This window comes from Aquarana catesbeiana, linkage group LG03 (genome assembly GCF_042186555.1).
Source record: "Aquarana catesbeiana isolate 2022-GZ linkage group LG03, ASM4218655v1, whole genome shotgun sequence".
Classification (NCBI taxonomy): Eukaryota; Metazoa; Chordata; class Amphibia; order Anura; family Ranidae; genus Aquarana; species Aquarana catesbeiana.
In genome coordinates, this window is record NC_133326.1 from 543,052,241 (window position 1) to 543,072,181 (window position 19,941).

Sequence of the window (19,941 nt, forward strand, 5' to 3'; positions counted from 1 at the left end):
GGAACTTAGATAAAAAACTACCGTCCTGGTGAATCAATAAAGGACCCTGTACCCCTGGCCGTACTTGTAAGTACTGCCCAACCGTGCTCACCGGGCACAGGAAAGATCCCTGAATCGGGTAAACCCTCACTACCCTGCCTTTTCCTACTTGATCAGTTTTTGATCGTTTGACCACCACCGTCAAACCTCCCCTCTCAACCTGAACCTCTTGCCAACCCAAACCACCCTGAACTTTTTTAGCCGGACTGACCAGCTCGCCAATCCTGAATGCCCCAAAAAAAACCATTACAAAAGCCGCCTTAAACAACTCTACCTCATACTCTGAAGAGCATACCTCCCTCAACTTCTTCACAATTCTCCCCAGAATAGAAAACGTCACAGGTCTTCTCGCATCCTTTACGATTCTATTTTTTCTATACCCTTTAAGCGCTTGACGCACCCAAAAATCTTTCGTGACATCCCGCTGACCCTGCAACTTAAACAAGAACGCTAACCCTGCTAACTGCATGTTTATCACCGCCACTGACGCCCCTTCCTCCATTTTTCTTGCCACGTAATATAGTAGCAACAAACGCAAATTGTTTTCAGACGGCTCTTCCCCTAAGACCTGAAGAAATCCCGTCCACTCTTTCCACACTTTTGAGTACGCCGCCCAAGTGGACCCACTTACCGACTGTTTGATCCATCCTGCGATGACACCAACGGAATCTCCCACAACCAATCGGGACAAGGTACCCCTTGTTGCTCCGCTTCCGGCGCCAACTCTCGGAACCTGTCCCACTGGAAGCGAGATAACGCATCAGCGACCACATTCTCAACCCCTGGCAAATGTACGGCATGAATGTACACATTCAATTGCAAACATCTTAACACTAAATGTTGCAACAATTTGATTACTGGCGGAGACGAAGCCGTCACCCTATTGATAACCTGTACCACCCCCAAATTATCCCCGTGAAAGCGCACCTTCAGATCCCTGAAGGAAGTGCCCCATAGCTCTACCGCCACTACTACTGGAAACAGTTCCAATAGTACCAAATTTTTGGTAAAACCCTCCTCTATCCATGATTGAGGCCAAGGACCTGCACTCCACCGCCCTCGAAAAAATGCCCCAAAACCCGTGGACCCTGCCGCATCGGTGAATAATTCAATATCAAAATTACTTACCGGGCCCGCCATCCACATCGCCCTTCCGTTGAAAGATTCCAGAAACGTATGCCATACCCTTAGATCATCTCTGTGCGACTTTACCAATCGCACAAAGTGTCTCGGTGATTTCACCCCACCTGTGCTAGCCGCCAGCCGGCGGCTGAACACTCTCCCCATAGGTAGTATGCGGCAGGCAAAATTTAGCTTACCTAGGACCGATTGCAGTGCCCTCAGCTGCACTTTCTTTAAGCCAAGTAACCCCGCAATCTCTTTTTTTAAGTCTTCCAATTTGTCTTCCGGCAACCTACATTCCATGGCCTCAGAATCAATGACAATGCCTAGGAACGTGATGACCTTGCAAGGTCCCTCCGTCTTTTCGTTTGCCAATGGAATGCCGAATCTGTCAGCGATATGTTGCAGTGTCGCCAATAACACCGAACAGATCTACAATCTGAAGCTGTCCGGGTGTACCGGCAATAATCGAAAAGCCGATTCGACGTCGGCTTTTGCCATCAACGCTCCTTTGCCATAACGCCTCACCCAACCCACAGCGGCATCAAATGACGTATAAGTCACCGAGCATGCTTCCGGATCAATGGCATCATTCACCGATCCACCCTTTGGGAAAGACAGGTGGTGAATGAGCCGGAACTTATTGTTTTCTTTCTTGGGCACCACACCAAGCGGTGACACCACTAAGTCAGCTATTGGTGCACAACGAAAAGGACCTCCCATTCTCCCCATTGCAACCTCCTTTGCCAGCTTTTCAGAAACCACCTCCGGATGTTGCAATGCGGACCGTAAATTATTTGGCACTTTGGGCACTATAAGTAACCTGCACGGTATCCTAAACCCCCCCGTGAAAACCTCGTCCAACAACCTCGCAGCTTGCCTATCCGGATACTTACCGAGAAACGGGCGCATCCTTTCCACTATCACCGGAGTCCTCCCTTTTGTTCCCAACGTCCCCAAATCTGCCTTTTCCTTGCTTAAAGCATCTAGATGCTGGATGCGTTCCCCCGCAGCCTGAGCACTCGTGCTTATACTTACATGTCGCACCAAATTTACAGGCTCCGGAATTGTATTGCCAACACACCCCCTTTTTATTTCCAGCCGAGTGTCCCAGGGCAAATGGTCCACCGGCTCCCCCCTGAAAAAACTGGTTCGGAGCCCTCGTATTCGTCATCAGGCGCATCCACAAGCTAATGTCCTTGTGGTCCCAACGCAGCTCTGGCCGTATCGCTCTCCTCTGCCTGAACTGCTCGTCGTATCTCAGCCAGCCCGTGCCGCCATATACTCTGTAGGCCTCCCCTATCGCATCTTGATAGCAAAATAATGCTGAACAGTGTTCCGGATGTTTCTCCCCAATCACGCTTGCCATGATAGCAAACGCTTGCAGCCAGTTTGCAAACGTCCTTGGTATCAGCCGATACCTCCTCTTCTCCTCATCGTCCTTCTTGGAACTGTCTGGCTTAACCCTATCCAAGTTAAATTTTTCCAAAGGTAATAGTGAAAATATTTCCACGTACTCACCTTTCCACAATTTGTCCCGTACTTCCTGTTTTAAATGTGCTCCTAAAGGCCCCTCGTAACACACATACACTTCGCAGCGCGCTGCATCAGCCAGCCTAGTTATATCCTGCCTATCTGTCGTCTCTGTAGCTTTTTCCTTCCCCTGCGCAGCTTCACTCCCTGCAGACTCTGGGGCGGTAACCGCAACCGTCACTGCGGGCGTCCCCACTCCTGCCGCATTAATGCTACCCCCTGCTGGCGGTACCCACGCCGCTGCCGGGCTTCCTGCCATGCGCTCTCCCACCTCAAACTTTTTCACCAAATCTTTTATACCCTCCAAAAATCCCAATAAGCCTGAGCCCCCCGCTTGTGAGGCCGCCCCCCTTATGTTGCTCTCGGGCCTGTTTGTGTTTTGTACTACACTGCTTCTCCCAGCTAACCCCAGATGTGGTGACTTACCGGGCTGCACAGGTGTTGCCCCATCAGCCGACCGTCTGCTCTCCTCCTCGTCCGTTCTCCTGGAAGGGGGGGCCGCCTCCTCCTCCGATTCCGACACCTCCTCTCGATCTCCTGGATCTTCCTCTGCTTCTTCCACCTCCGAAAGCCCGCCTGGCCTGGTAACTGAGGCTGCCGCCGTCATCTCTGCACTTTCTTCCCTGTTGCTGGTATCCTTCCTGGAAGCCTTGTGGACAGCAGTAGCAGGGCCGGTGCAGGATACCGCAGCCCTGTATGCCTCCACTCCTCCATCCCTCCTTCCTCCTCTACCTCTGGCTTTTTTAGCATCCTTCCTGCTGTCCCCTGCCGGATTAGACAGCCCAGGGACAGCCGCATCTCTTTCCACCGCATCTGCGCCCTCCGCCGTTAACCGTGGGGCGGGGCTCGCGCTCACCGCTCTACTCCTCCTGTCAGTCCCGCTGCGCTGTCTCTCCCCGCCATGCGACGCCGGGGATGTGACAGCTCCTCCGCTCCTGCCGCCTTGCTTCTTCTTCGCCGGAGGGCATCCCTGCTCTTCTTCACCGCTCCTTCTTAGTCTACCGCCCACCGCCCGCTCTGGGGAGAAACGCTCAGGCGGACGGGACCTCCGTGCTCTGACGCCGCTCCCCTCTCCCAGTGACATTCGCTGTTCAGTTCTCTCCATTGCCGCCCCGATCGCAGCCTGCAGCCATGCCGTGCCCCTAACCTCAGCCTCCGCTCTAAACTGCGCCATTATCCTCTCTACCTCTGCCATGTTCAACTTTCCTCCAACTTTCCTCCAACCTTCTGTTAACCCCTCCCAGGTCAACCCTCTTAAATAGTACCCCACCCTATCCTGTCCCTCCCCCTCGGCTCCATTTTAACTCTACCTTCCCCCCACTGTTCCCACTGTCATGTATGCCCTCCATTTTAAGCATTACATGCTGCATTTTGGGCCTTTCTTGAAAAGGACTTAGCCAAGATATGACATGCGGTAAATACAGTACAATGTGTCATGTGTTTGGATAGCTGTGTCACACCCAGCTGCACTTTCAAAAAATGCTGCTGCAAAACCAAACCAGAAAATTGGACATTATTACTTGTCTGTTTGGAAAGCATATTTACTTAGTATTGGGGAGTTCAGCAGAGTCATGATTGCTTTGACAAATATCTTCACATTCACCGTTTCATGTTTTCAAACGCTGTAAGAGACAACCACTTTTCAGGTCTAATGGCAGTAGCAGGGCCCTATACTTCTGTCTGTGAAATCTATATACAGCTGCGCTGTAGTTGGGTGCCCTTGGGTTATATGATGTGTTATGGGAGCTAAGCAAATTTACTGTTCCTAAGAGAGGATGTAAACGCAGGCTAAGAGTGATACATGCAATTTAGAAAGTGCCAGGAACTCAGCTGAAAGAAGGTCACGGGACGGAAATCAAAAGGTCTAATAAGCAGGTTGGACACAGCGCCTGGAGGTAATGCAGAACTGCGGCAGAGTCCAGCACTGAACAGACAAGTCACATGTCATAGCAAAAAGTCAGGAGGTGATGTCCACTCAAAGCCAGGATAAGCAAATGAGAAGCAGGACAAACCCACCAGGTCTTATTCGTAGGGGCAGTAGAGAGTAAGCCCCTCTGGTTCAGAGATTGATGTGACTGGTGTTCAGTGTTCTCTGTACAGCACTGCAGAGTATGTCAGAACTATATGGATTATATAATAATAGTGTGTAACTGTGGTGGTGACAGAGTGTAAGCCCCTCTGGTCCAGAGACTGTGTTCTCTGTACAGCACTACAGACTATGTCAGAGCTATATAAATGTATAATAATAGTGTGAGACTGTAGTGGGGTCATTAGAGTGTAAGCTCCGTGTTTTCTGTACAGCACTGCAGAATATGTCAGAGTATATAAATAAATAATAATAATGTGTCACTGTGATGAGGACATTAAAGTGTAAGCTCCTCTGGTGCAAAGACTGATGTGACTGGCTCAGTGATCTCTGTATAGCACTGCAGAATATGTCAGAGCTATATATTTATATAATAAGGCCTCATGCACACTGGACATTAAAATAATGTTATAAAAACGCCAGTAGCTTTGCAGTGAGTTTTTCAACTTCTTTCAAAATTTTTACAATATCGTTTTTTAGCGTTTATTAGCGTTTAGCCTTTTTTTTTTTTTTTTTTTTGAAGAAAAAGAAAATTTTTTTTTTTTTTTCAATGGATCAAAAACGTTAAAAAAAACGCTGGTGAGCAACGTTTTTGAGCGTTTATCAGAGTTAGAGCGTTTTTACAGCTGAAAAACGTCTCTTAGAACCCACTGGCTTTGGGGTTTTTTTTACTGCTCAAAAACGCCACTGCCCAAAACTGCTGATAACAGCCTAATGCCCTGTACACACGGTCGGACTTTCCGACAGAATATGTGCGTTCAGAGCTTGTTGTCGGAAATTCCGATTGTGTGTGGGCTCTATCGGACTTTTTCCATCGGAATATGTCAGAGCTATATAAATGTATAATAATAATAATAATAGTGTGTGACTGTGGTGAAACATTAGGAGTGTAAGCCCCTCTGGTTCAGAGACTGATGTGTTCTCTGTACAGCACTACAGACTATGTCAGAGCTATATAAATGTATAATAGTGTGTGACTGTGGTGGGTCATTAGAGTGTAAGCTCCTCTGGTGCATGGACAGATGTGATTGGTTCAGTATTCTCTGTACAGCACTGCAGAATGTGTCAGAGCTATATAAATGTATAATAATAATAATAATAATAGTGTGTGACTGTGGTGAAACATTAGAGTGTACGCTGTTACTGGCTTAGTGTTCTTTGTACAGCACTATGGAAAATGTAAAATAATAATAATAATAATAGGGTGTTACTGTAAGGAGGACATTAAAGTGTAAGCTCCGCTGGCGCAGAGACTGATGTGAATGGCTCAGTGTTCTCTGTACAACACTGTGAAATATATTAGAGCTATATAAATGTATAACAATAACAGTGTGTGGCTGTGGTGGGACATTAGAGTGCAAGCTCCTCTGGTGCAAAGACAATTTTAGTTGTGTGGTCAATATTGGTTTATTTGTTGCAGAATTTTTCTATTAATAAATAATATATATCAGTCAGGAAACGCCTTATAAGAACACAGCACCCACGATGTAATATTCACCTTAAAGGCACCAGGTACGTGATCATTATCCACATCATAGCAGGGGGCTCCATTCTCGCAGCCATTCTTACAGTTCTGTTAAAGAAAAAAAAAACAAGAAGTTAGCCAGAAGATGAATTATAAGGCAATGAGCAATATTAATGATTGTTGTATTTTGTGGCCACGTGTCTTATCTGACTGCTATGTACACAGAACATTTATGGAGGTGAGATGATCTCTGATAAGTTCATATTTGCACAATATATTGCTAGATAAACATGGCCTTCACATGACAATATAATGTACCTCTGGAGTCACCTTCGCATACGACACTACAGAAGTGTGCGGTTCAGAGACATTTATTTCTGAACCCTATAGAATCATCTGCTGCCTCTCCATTCAATCTGAATTTAGGATTTCGACTTTTCCTTGTGATCACCCCATACACCCAACTTGTCTTGTTGTCGGCTTCAATGATTCCACAACACATCAAAGTAAAACTTCTTGGCATGAGAAAATTGTGACTTTAAAGTAGAACTTTTCATTTGGGGAGGGTTATAACCCCTGTCAGATTTTTTTGCCATCTGTGTCCCATTGCAGAGATTTCACTTCACGTCCTGTCCCATAGTCAAACAGGAAGTGAGAGGAAATCCCTGCAAATTAAAGGGAATTCTTCTGGGACCACCAGGTCACCAGAACTAGTGTCCCCATAGGAAGATTTCCCCCCTATTACTTTTCTGGGGACAACCCAAAATGTAGGATTTCCTTTACTTTCACTTTCAATGATAATGGTAAAAAGGACAAATAAAGAGGGCGAATCTCCCTAATGGGGGCACAGACAGCAATAAAAAACTGACAGGGGTTCTAATCCCTCTTCACTCTATCCAAAACTAAAAAAAAAGTTTTGCCTTTAGTTATACTTTAAAGTATAACTAAAAAGGTAAAACTTTTTTTCTTTTTGGATAGAGTAAGGGAGAGTTATAACCACTGACTTTTTTTTTTTTGCCAATTGTGTCTCATTGGAAGATAAAGGGAAATCTCCCCTAAGCGAGGGAGTGTCTGGTTGTCACCAGGGTCTTCACATCTGGTGTCCCCATTGGATGATTTCCCCTCTATTACTATTCTGGTGATAACTTAATTTTTATTTTTTTTTTTTTTACTTTTTACTCTCGAAGATAATGGTAAACAGGACCCATAGAGAGGGTGAATCTCCCTAATGGAGGAACAGACAGCATAAAGATACCAGACAGGCGTTTTAATCTATCCAAAACTGAAAAACATAAAAAAATGTTGCCTTTAGTTACACTTTAAGACAAAAGTTTTGATTTATTTTTTGGATAGATTAGAACACCTGTCTGGTATTTTATGCTTTGTGTGCCTCCTTTAGGGTTGATTCACACCTATGCATTTTTTGTGCTTTTTGCATTTTACAGATTTGCATACAAAGAAACCAAAACAAATACGTTCTGAAATGAAGTTATGTGTAATAAAATGGAATGACACCAGGAAAAAGGTATTGAACCCGCTAACTGAAATTTATTTAATTGTAGCGGTACCCTCGTGAGGGCTGCCGAGTGTTGTAGTCCACCTGTCACCCTGCCCAGCCAGGTACACAATTTCCAGTCACTCTTATACAGAAAACAGTCCATGCACTTTGTTATGTATTTTTATTGAGGGGAATTAACTTGGATGGGGTAAGGGTACATGGGATGCCCAGATGATGAAAACGTTAAAGTTGGGACTACTATATACATCCACAGTATATAAAATTTCCTCTTCTCCTCCTGTGCATCACTTCCTTTCTTTCTCTCCAGCACTTTACTGGACAATTGATCTCACTCTCCAGGACTAGCTAGCACTGATTTGGTAGGCCAGAACACACTCAACCAGGCCTAAAATGAATGCCCTTTGCAGGCAGGGACCGCGGGCCCCTTTAATGTAGTGACAAGAAACTATGGTAGTCTTTTAGTGCTGGCTGTCTGCGTGGCTACTGAGCCCTGTACCACATCTTCAGGCCCTGCCAGCCCTCATGGCTGCAGCTGCCTCTCTCCACTGTCCATGTTTCCACAGTTCTCTCTTCTGGTTCTGCACCCATTCCAGACTGCTCTCTATCAGTCCTCACAGGCGTGTCTCCCCAGTCCTCTCAACTGTGCTTCACTCACCAGCCCAACTGGCTGCTGCGACCTGTTGTTCCTCCTTGAAGACTTGCCTAGTAATGCTTTCTCCCGCTGTCCTCTGCTTGCTCCTCTTGGCCAGGACACCTTTGGGTGTTGTAGGAGGGTCCCGTCCGCACCCGAGCCCAGGTCCAAGGTCACCCCCCCCCCCCAGACTGTGGGGCTCCCTCCAAGGCCACCGACAGCCTAGCACTCCATCTCCAACTTCCACCCGAACAACTTCTTCCCAGCTGGGATGACCCCCTGGGTATTTAAGGAGGCCTGCCCCCCGCCAATCCAGATTGGGGATTGGTCAGGGATCCTCAGAACACCCCAGGCAGCTCCAGCTCCCCTCTCCACCTCTCTTTCCAGAAAACACCAGAACGTTTTGGAAAGAAGTTGGAGGTCCTGGTGATGCTGTCTGAGTCACCCAGCACTACCCTGAGCCAGCCCTGTCTAAATTTACCTACTCTGCCAAAAACCTATATACAATACTCTAGCAACCTAGAGGGTTCTAAACTATACTTCGTACAAAGTCCTTTGTTGGTAATGACAGCTTCAAGACGCCTCCTGTATGGAGAAACTAGTTGCATGCATTGCTCAGGTGTGATTTTTGGCCCATTCTTCTACACAGTCTTCAAATCTTGAGGGTTTTGTGGGCCTCTTCTATGAACTCTGATCTTCTGTTCTTTTCATAGATTTTCTATTGCATTTAAGTCAGGTGATTGGCTGGGCCATTCTAGCAGCTTTATTTTCTTTCTTTTAAACCAATTGAGAGTTTCCTTGGCTTTGTGTTTGGGATCATTGTCTTGTTGAAATGTCCACCCTCGTTTCATCTTCATCATCATGGTAGATGGCAGCAGAGTTCTATCAAGAATGTCTTGGTACATTTTTCCATTCATCCTTTCTTCAATAATATGACGTTTGACAGTACCGTATGCTGAAAAACAGTCACACACCATGATGTTCCCACCTCCAAACTTCATGGTTGGTATGGGAGTGTTTTTGGGGTGATGTGCAGTGGAATTTGACCTCCAAACATTACATTATTATGGCATCCAAAGAGTTCAATTTTGGTCTCATCTGACCATAATATATTCTTCCAGTATTTCACAGGCATGTCTAAATGTTGTGCAGCAAACTTTAAACAAGCTTCAACATGCTGGTGAGTGTGGATACAGGCCATGGCAGTTGAGTGCATTACTTATTGTTTTCTTTGAAACAATTGTACCTGCTAATTCCAGGTCTTTCTGAAGCTCTCCACAAGTGGTCCTTGGCTCTTGGAAAACTCTTCTGATAATTCTTTTCACTCCTCTGTCAGAAATCTTGCGAGGAGCACCTGGTCGTTTCCGGTTTATGGTGAAATGATGTTCTTTCCACTTCCCGATGATGGCTCCAACAGTGCTCACTGGAACATTTAGAAGTTTAGAAATCCTTCTGTAACCAATGCCATTAGTATGTTTTTCAACAATAAGGTTGTGAAGGTCTTGAGAGCGTTCTTAGCTTTTACCCATTATGAGATGTTTATTGCGTGACACCTTGGTAATGAGACACCTTTTTACAGGCCATCAGTTGAGACTGAACCAGCTGATATTAATTTGCACTGACAAGGGTCAGGATTGCTTCCTAATTACTGATAGATTTCAGCTGGTGTCTTGGCTTACCATGCCTTTTTGCACCTCTCTTTCTTCATGTGTTCAATACCTTTTCCCTGTGTCATGCCATTTACCTTCATTTCTGAACTTATTTGTTTTGGTGTCTTTATATGTATTGATTGCATGGGTCGTTACGGACGTGTGTGTGTGTGTGTGTGTGTGTGTGTGTGTGTGTGTGTGTGTGTGTGTGTGTGTGTGTGTGTGTGTGTGTGTGTGTGTGTATATATATATATATACATATACACACACACATATACATATATATATATATATATACACATACACACACATATATGCACACACATACATACATTAATGTTTTCAAAGAAATTGAGCGTGCCAACTTTATAACAAAAAATGTCAACTTCACATTCTCAATCACGAAAATGATTTTTTTATAAAGTAAATGCTGTAAACTACTTTATTAGTGAGAAATTAACATCCTGAACTCACGCCTCAGATCAGCCCCAATTCCTGCAACTCCACACCTCAGATGAGCCCCAATTCAAGCACTTTTCACACCTCAGATTCCTGTCCCCCCTGCTCATCTGCCCCACCACTGTACCACCCTGGTCATCTGCCCCACCAATGTACCCACTTTCTCATCTGCCCCACCACTGTAACCCCTCCTGTACTTCTGCCCCACCACTGTACTAACCTGCACATCTGCCACACCTCTGTACCCCCTGCTCATCTGTCCCACCATTGTAACCCCCTGCTCATCTGCCTCACCAATGTTTCCCCTTTCTCATCTGCCCCACCACTGAATCATATTCTCATCTGTCCTAACACTGAACTTATCTGCTCATCTGCCCCACCACTGTAACCACCTTTCTCATCTGCTCCATGACTGTACCTCCTGCACATCTGTCCCACCTCTGTCCCCCCTGCTCTTCTGCCCCACCACTGTAACCCTGTGCTCATGTGTTCCACCAATGTACCTCCTTTCTCCTCTGCCCCAACACTGAACCCCCACTGCTCATGTTCCACTGATGTACCTCCTTTCTCCTCTGCACATCTGCCACACCTCTGTACCCCCCTGCTCCTCTGCCCCACTGCTGTAACCCCCTGCTCATCTGTCCCACCAATGTACCTCCTTTCTCCTCTGCCCTAGCACGAACCCCCCACCACTGTAGCCCCTTGCTCATCTGCCCCATCACTGTACCCCCCTGCTTTTCTGTCCCATTGAACCCCCTTCTCATCCCTCCCACCACTGTAACCCTCCTGCTCATCTGCCCCATCAATGTACCCCTTTTCTCATCTGTCCCACCACTGTACCTCCCTGCACATCTGCTCCACTGCCGTATCCCCATGCTCTTCTGTCGCACTACTGAATCACCTTCTCATCTGTCCTAACACTGAACCCATCTGCTCATCTGCCCCACCACTGTAACCCGCTCTCTTATATGCCCCACCAATGTACCTCCTGCACATCTGTGTCACCTCTGTGCCCCCCTGCTCTCCTGCCCCATCACTGTAACCCCCTGGTCATCTGCCCCACCAATACACCTCCTTTCACATCTGCCCCACTGCTCTACCCCCTGCGTTTCTGCCACATCACTGAACCCCCCCTGCTCATCTGGCCCAACACTGTACCCCCTTGTTCTTCTGTCCCACTGCTGAACCCCCATCTCATTTCTTTCACCACTGTACCTCCCTGCACATCTTCCTCACCACTGTACCCTCTTGCTCTTCTGTTCCATCTCTGAACCCCTCCTGCTCATTTTCCCCACCACTGTACCCTTCTGCTGTACCCTCTTCTCATCTATATGTGATATGCAGAGTGGTGAAAGGAGCAGAGATGAGACACATCTACCTGTCCTGGTACACTCATCCTGCTGATCCACCTCTCGTATCCAGCCCACGTGCTTGTATGTGATGTATGGGATGTCACATACAGTGGCTTGCGAAAGTATTCGTCCCCCTTGAACTTTTCAACCTTTTGCCACATTTCAGGCTTCAAACATAAAGATATAAAATTTTTATTTTTTGTGAAGAATCACCAACAAGTGGGACACAATTGTGAAGTGGAACGAAATCTTTTGGATTTTTGAAACTTTTTTAACTAATAAAAAAATGAAAAGTGGGGCGTGCAAAATTATTCGGCCCCCTTGCGTTAATACTTTGTAGAGCCACCTTTTGCTGCGATTACAGCTGCAAGTCGCTTGGGGTATGTCTCTATCAGTTTTGCACATCGAGAGACTGAAATTCTTGCCCATTCTTCCTTGCAAAACAGCTCGAGCTCAGTGAGGTTGGATGGAGAGCATTTGTAAACAGCAGTTTTCAGCTCTTTCCACAGATTCTCGATTGATTTCAGGTCTGGACTTTGACTTGGCCATTCTAACACCACGTTTATTTGTGAACCATTCCTTTGTAGATTTTGCTGTATGTTTGGGATCATTGTCTTGTTGGAAGATAAATCTCCGTCCCAGTTTCAGGTCTTTTGCAGACTCCAACAGGTTTTCATCCAGAATGGTCCTGTATTTGGCTGCATCCATCTTCCCCTCAATTTTAACCATCTTCCCTCTGTCCCTGCTGAAGAAAAGCAGGCCCAAACCATGATGCTGCCACCACCATGTTTGACAGTGGGGATGGTGTGTTGAGTGTGATGAGCTGTGTTGCTTTTACGCCAAACATATTGTTTTGCATTGTGGCCAAAAAGTTCGATTTTGGTTTCATCGGACCAGAGCACCTTCTTCCACATGTTTGGTGTGTCTCCCAGGTGGCTTATGGCAAACTTTAGACGAGACTTTTTATGGATATCTTTGAGAAATGGCTTTCTTCTTGCCACTCTTCCATAATTGGCCAGATTTGTGCAGTGTACGACTGATTGTTGTCCTATGGACAGACTCTCCCACCTCAGCTGTAGTTCTCTGCAGTTCATCCAGAGTGATCATGGGCCTCTTGGCTGCATCTCTGATCAGTCTTCTCCTTGTCTGAGCTGAAAGTTTAGAGGGACAGCCAGGTCTTGGTAGATTTGCAGTGGTCTGATACTCCTTCCATTTCAAAATGATCGCTTGCACAGTGCTCCTTGGGATGTTTAAAGCGGGGGTCCACCTATCTATGTTTTTTTTTTTGAGTTCATTCACAAACTTTTCTTCTCAGCATTACATACTCACATATTGTGTGTAATATGTCCGCCTGTGTCAGATTTCGTCGGAAAGAATAATTTATATTATTCACTGCAGGCGGTTTCCATCTTCATTGTGGGCATTTGAAGCCCACAAGCATTTATTTCCTGGATGTGGTGAATGCTGTGCTCCCAGCATTCACCGCTCGTTCCCGCACATGCTCAGTGGCATCCTGGGAAGCCTGAGACTAGCTCCCAGGAGTCTGGGAGAGGCTAGAAACACGCCTACTCCCACGGGAGGAGAACCAGGAAGTGCAAAGAAGAATAGAAAAATAAAAGGTAATTACGGCAATTTAAATTTTTTTAAACGGCATGTCAGCATCTAGGCAAGGAAGAGAATACATACAGATATTGTTCAAAATTTGGGTGGAACTCCGCTTTAAAGCTTGGGAAATCTTTTTGTATCCAAATCCGGCTTTAAACTTCTCCACAACAGTATTGCCTGGTGTGTTCCTTGGTCTTCATGATGCTCTCTGCGCTTTCAACAGAACCCTGAGACTATCACAGAGCAGGTGCATTTATACAGAGACTTGATTACACACAGGTGGATTCTATTTATCACCATCAGTCATTTAGGACAACATTGGATCATTCAGAGATCCTCGCTGAACTTCTGGAGTGAGTTTGCTGCACAGAAAGTAAAGGGGCCGAATAATTTTGCACGCACCACTTTTCAGTTTTTTAAATTGCTAAAAAAGTTTAAAATATCCAATAGATTTCGTTCCACTTCACAATTGTGTCCCACTTGTTGGTGATTCTTCACAAAAAATTAAAATTTTATATCTTTATGTTTGAAGCCTGAAATGTGGCAAAAGGTTGAAAAGTTCAAGGGGGCCGAATACTTTCGCAAGCCACTGTACAAGCATCTGGAATAGATGCGCAATGATGAGCTCAGGTCAGGTCAATGATGAACTCAGGTCATTTTCTGGAAGCAGCGGGCCTGTGTGCAGGATCATAGTGTGGGCCCCCGCAGCTGAGTAAAAGTGGTTGGGTGTGATTTTCATTGTGCTGAATAATGGCTCTGGCTTAAAGGGACACAGAGTGCAGGGGTTCAGTAGTAAGTGACGCAAAGGTTCAGGAATAATTTCAACAAAGTTCCCAGAAGCTCAACAGTAATTCCACAAACTGTTATCTGATTGTGGTTTTCTCAATCACAGTGAAATCCCTTCTTTCTGAAATTTGTAGTGGTAATCAAGCGAGTGATTTTCCTCCAGGTGGTGGTGGTGGGGGCTATCAAGACTGTGATTGGTTTTAGCAGTGGACAATGACAGTCCTCCTCCTCCTGGAAACAGGGACTGCCCCCCCCCAGCGGAACTGCACCCAATCTCTTCCCCATCACAAAATCTGACGATCGCAGCTACAGCAAAGTTAGAGAACCAAACAATGTTTCCCATCTTTTACAATGTGTGGGGGCACAGTGCAGGTGCGGCATGGGGAACTCTGAAATTGGAATGCATCAGTGTCTCACTGACATTTCCCTGCGCTAATCTGCTGATTGGGGGGGGAGTCGAGTGCCGGCAAAAGAGGCTTTGTGTGCCGCTTGTGGCACCAGTGCCAGGGGTTGCCTACCCCTGCTCTAAACCTTGTTGAATGTATCATTTTACAAACACCATGCGGTTGGGGGTGGTTCCATCAGCAAACTGCACTTATTCTATAGATGACCTTGATGCATTATTATGGTGTTCTCAGACTGCACACATTACCAGTGTTAGATGGCAAGGGAGATGTTATGAATGAGGATCCTTGTAATGATTAACTCCACCTGGACAACACACACACGAGTTACCAGGCCCCGTCACGGTACATTACGCTAAACTATTTTTTTCACTCCTGTGAATTTTTTCACACGCATTTTAGCGTGAGATTATGAGCAAAGCCTTGTTAAGATAAAATAATATACACAGAGCAAAGCATTCAACTTCGACCCAAGATTCTCCACATCTCCACATTCATTCCACATCAATTCTCCATCATGACTGCAATAAAAAGTTTTCTGATAAAGATATCTGACAATATAATTAATCTCTTAAAACATTTGGCCTTGGATCTGCTTGAGAGAATGATTGTAAACCATATACAGCACAGGAGTTCCCAACTCAATTCATTTTACTGCTATACAGAGGAGAGTTAGAAAAAAAAAACATTGAGCCCTCGTTCACATTGGTGCGATTTGCTATGTGATTTGACAGTTCCAAATTGCAAGACCGGTCGCACCCTATTGCTGGCAATGGAACCATTCGAATCGTCGCAACTCATGTCGAAGCGACTTTGAAAAGGGTTCCTGCACTACTTTTTTCAGATTTCATTGTGACTTGCATAGACTTCTGTTAAATTAAGTCCCAAGCCGCAATGAAATCTGAGAATAAAATCGCACAGATCTGCGGTTTTGAAATTGCACTGAAGTAGCGCAATTTCAAAGCCGCACTGGTGTAAACCAGGGCTGATGGAAAAACAAAAGGTTTGACTTGTCACAGGAACAGGAGGTGAGAGGGAACATTCAATGGAGAAGTCATTGCTGGTGACCACTGGGTAAGAGGGAATATCTCCTTACTTTGTCAAGATTTCTGCTTACTTCCTGTTGCATCTCTGGGACAGGAAGTGAAGGTAGACCCAATTGGGCACACACAGGGAACAGGGATAGCAAGGGTCTATAGGAATTAGGGCTGGAGGAGAATGGAGGAGAGGCTATAGAAACACGGGGATTGGGTGGGGAGTTTCAGAATTGAAGGGTGGGGATGGGAGAGGGGCTATAGAGATTGAGTGGGTAGTGATAGAAGAGGAGTTGAAGGAACTGAGGAGTAAGGATAGAGTAGGAGGTTAGAGGAATGGAGGGTTATAGGAATTGAGGGGGTACGGATAGGGGGTTTAGGACTTAGGGGAGGGGTGACAATGAAGGAGGGGTTACAATGAGGGATAGGAGTTTTGTACAACAGGTCATGGAGCAGGGTTTCTCAACCAGGGTTCCTCAAGAGGTTGATAGGGGTTTCTTGAGCAATTACTAAGTTCCCAGTGACGCCATTGATCTTTTTAACCATAAACTGTAAGGAGAATTCTTCCTACTGACCCTCATACTAATGTACACTATGTTATCAAATGTATTGGAACACCTGCCTTTACATGCACATGAACTTTAATGGCATCCCAGTCTTAGTCCGTAGGGTTCAATATTGAGTTGGCCCACCCTTTGCATCTATAACAGCTTCATCTCTTATGCGAAGGTTGTCCACAAGGTTTAGGAGTGTGTCTATGGGAATATTTGACCATTCATCCAGAAGCACATTTGTGAGGTCAGGCACTGATGTGAACGAGAAGGCCTGGCTCGCAATCTCTGTTCCAACTCATCCCAAAGGTGTTCTATCTGGTGCAGGCCAGTCAAGCTCCTCCACCCCAAACTCTCTCATCCATATTTTTATGGACCTTGCTTTGTGTACTGGTCTAAATCATTTAGTGGAGGGGGGATTATGGTGTGTGGTTGTTTTTCAGGGGTTGGGCTTGACCCCGTAGTTCCACTGAAGAAAATTCTTAAGTTCATAAACATACCAAGACATTTTGGACAATTTAATGCTCCCAAGTTTGTGGGAACAGTTTGGGGATGGCCTCTTCCTGTTCCAAACATGACTGCGAACAAGTGCACAAAGCAAGGTCCATAAAGACATGGATGAGCCAGTTTGGGGTGGAGGAACTTGACTGGCCTGCAAGGAGTGCTGACCTCAACCCGATAGAACGCCTTTGGAATGAAGTAGAGTAGAGACTGCGAGCCAGGACTTCTCGTCCAACATCGGCGCCTGGCCTCACAAATGCGCTTCTGGAAGATGGGTCAAACATTCCCATAGACACACTCCTAAACCTTTTGGACAGCCTTACCAGAAGAGTTGAAGCGTTTATAACTGCCAAGGGTGGACCAACTCAATATTGAACCCTACGGACTAAGACTGGGATGCCATTAAAGTTCATGTGTGTGTAAAGGCAGGTGTCCCAATACTTTTGGTAATATAGTGTATCATGAATTGCACATATAGTAATTTTTAGAAGGGATTCCCTGATATCAGAAAATTATTTCAAGGGTTCCTCTGTGTTGAAAAGGTTAAGAAAGGCTGTCTTAGAGTGACATATTAAAACAGAGGAAGTCATAGTGCTTGGGGTTAGTCCATCCAGGGCAGGGAGTACAGGAGTGCCACTCACAGCCTCATGCTCACACCTTGCCCTGGGGCTTAGGTAGGTCAAACTATCTCTCCATAGCAACCAATGCATTCTCATCTGACACCTGTCTGTCATTTTTCACTTTGAATAAAGAGTAAAGATTTGATGACTTGGTATGAAAGGGAATGAGTTCAAGTTCACTGTTTTGTACATGTGTGATGATTAGGTGTTTAAAGCCTGCAGGAAGAAGCATTACAGAAAATGTTGCAATAAATACAGAAATTTGATTTGCAGGATATAGCGCAGACACAGCTGGGGCAGAGTGTGGCCTCCCAGGGCCCCTAACAAACAATTGGTTCCAGAATCACAGGATGCTGACATTGGGAATAGTGGATCACATAAACATCCCCCTCCCTCTTCATCCTGCCAGAGGGTGAAGGGATAAAAAGGTATAGGGATGTCTGACATATATAATGAGGCCAATGTGATTGGAGGATCCTATGAGCAGCCAGTAGGGAGGGTAGAATTCTGTTAAACATTATGGATGTAATATAAAGCCATATATGGCTGACGTGTAATATTAATAAGAGGGATATCAGAGAGCTATGCATTATTAGTCAAACACTGATAATCATACTCGAGTCTTCACTGTATAGATAAAATGATGTGTCTGTAAATTACATAAGGACTGACCTCCATAGGGAACAATGGTAGATCTATAATTCAGATACATCTATATACAGAGCCTGCAGCATTGTTATAATAGGGAATAATATAAAATGTAACCTCAATGGGGGACAATACTGAATCTATAGCTCAGTGTACAGAAACCTCTATATACAGAGCATGCAAAATTATCTAATAGGGATTTTATCAAAACTGACCTCTGTAAGGGATAACACTGAATCTATAGTTCAGTGTACAGATACATCTATATACAGAGTATGCAGCATCCTATATGATGGGGATTATATCAAATCTGACCTCTATAGGGAACAATGCCGAAAACATAGCTCGGTGTACAGATACATCTATATACAGAGCATGCAGCATCCTATATCATGGGGATTATATAAGAGCCAACCTCTATAGGGAACAATGTTGTGTTTCTAGCTGGGTATACAGATCCCTGTCTCCTCCTATATGATGGGGATTCTATAAAGGACAGTATGCTGGGACAGGTGACATGTAGATTATATAAGCTCCTCTATATGTGATGTAATTTCTGTACGATGAGGTTATATAAGAAGGGTGATCGGGCAGAGAGGTTTATTCTACAGTTACGTGACCCCCTATAATAAGCGCCCGGGCCCCTCCCTCCCCCGGGTGATGCGGGTTACCTGGTGCCCCGGTACCCTCTGCCGCTGTGCCAGGCTCGCCATCCCGCTCCGCCTCCACCCGAGTGACGTCACCCTTCTTCCCAACCCGCTGCAGCTCTACCCACCGCTGACGTCAGAGCCCCCCTAAGCCACATAGTACTCGGGTGTGCGGTGACGTTAAGACTTCCCCCCAGCGCTGAGGATAACATTGTATCAGTCAGTGTGCTCCGTACTTATAAGAACCATCCGACTGAGCTCGCTGTAAGGTCGGAATTACAATGTGATGTCATCAGTAGATGATCGTCATTGTGTGTGATGTCAGAAATCTCCTGAACCTACGTCATCATGTCAGAAATGACAAGTGTCATTTTCATTACACTGTGCATCATTGATCATCTGTTTAGTGTGACATCATCAATGCATGCATGACATCATCCCACGCTAGCACTACTGGAATGATTTTCCCGTACGCTACATTACACCATCTCATTGCGCTGACATACACATTACTTCACAGGTTACCGCAACACGCCGTGCGTTGGGGTTTTGTGGTGCCATTTAATGTCATACAGTATGTGGTATTTTCATGCAAGTCAGCAGAAGAATTATTTTGTTTTTTAGTGGTGGCCTGGTGGGTTATGGTGACCTTCCTGGAAAGTTCTCACAATATTTCCGGAGTTCCCCCTTAGATGCCTCCCTGGCATGGCACCATGTGCGTACCCTGGAAGGCCTGGCGCAGTGCCGCAAATAATCTGTGAACAATGTGTTTGCACAAGCTGATTACACTGCCACAACTCTGCCAATTCTTTACAAGTCGAGCGAGATAATACGGTGGGCATTTGAGGTCGTTCCCCATAAAAGTCTCATGACAAAATGTGGAAGGGATTTATGAAGGTTCTGGAGTTTGCTGAGCTCCACAAGTGCCAGTGGTGATGCACTATCTATTATGGTTGGCCTGGTGTGCAACATTTTTATTACTTGCCGCGGGAGGTTTCATAGACGCCACCCAACCTGTAATACTCCAGGGATGAGGAAGGTTTGTTATGGGTCATAGTTATGAGTTCAGGAACCGCACTGAGATCTGGTGTACACACTGGTTGTTAGAAAAGTTTTAGTCAGATAAAAGAGCTTCCAGTGCCTGAAACATGACCACCAAGGCCAGCCATACACCGGCCGAGATCCGAACCTTTAATGGGCAGGCTGATTGATCAACTTGGGTACAACCAGCCTGTCAGATTTGCTTCAGATTATCACAAGCGGCTGCTATAGTTGCTAGAGACAATCACG

General features: G+C 45.6%; 1 protein-coding gene across 2 annotated transcripts in view; it reads right to left on the reverse strand.

Annotated features, from left to right (window-relative positions):
- The window catches only part of BCAT1 (branched chain amino acid transaminase 1), a 108,457-nt gene that overhangs the window by 57,117 nt on the left and 31,399 nt on the right, over positions 1 to 19,941 (reverse strand). Inside the window, exons 1-2 of one of the 2 annotated variants that reach the window (XM_073621460.1) lie at positions 18,676 to 18,821; positions 6,279 to 6,353 (exon numbers count right to left, since the gene is read on the reverse strand). In XM_073621460.1, the coding sequence (XP_073477561.1) occupies positions 6,279 to 6,353; positions 18,676 to 18,717 (117 nt within the window). In that variant the 5' untranslated portion in view covers positions 18,718 to 18,821. Of the gene's footprint in view, positions 1 to 6,278; positions 6,354 to 18,675; positions 18,822 to 19,941 lie in introns of those variants that run through there. The other variant, XM_073621461.1, reaches the window with a different exon arrangement.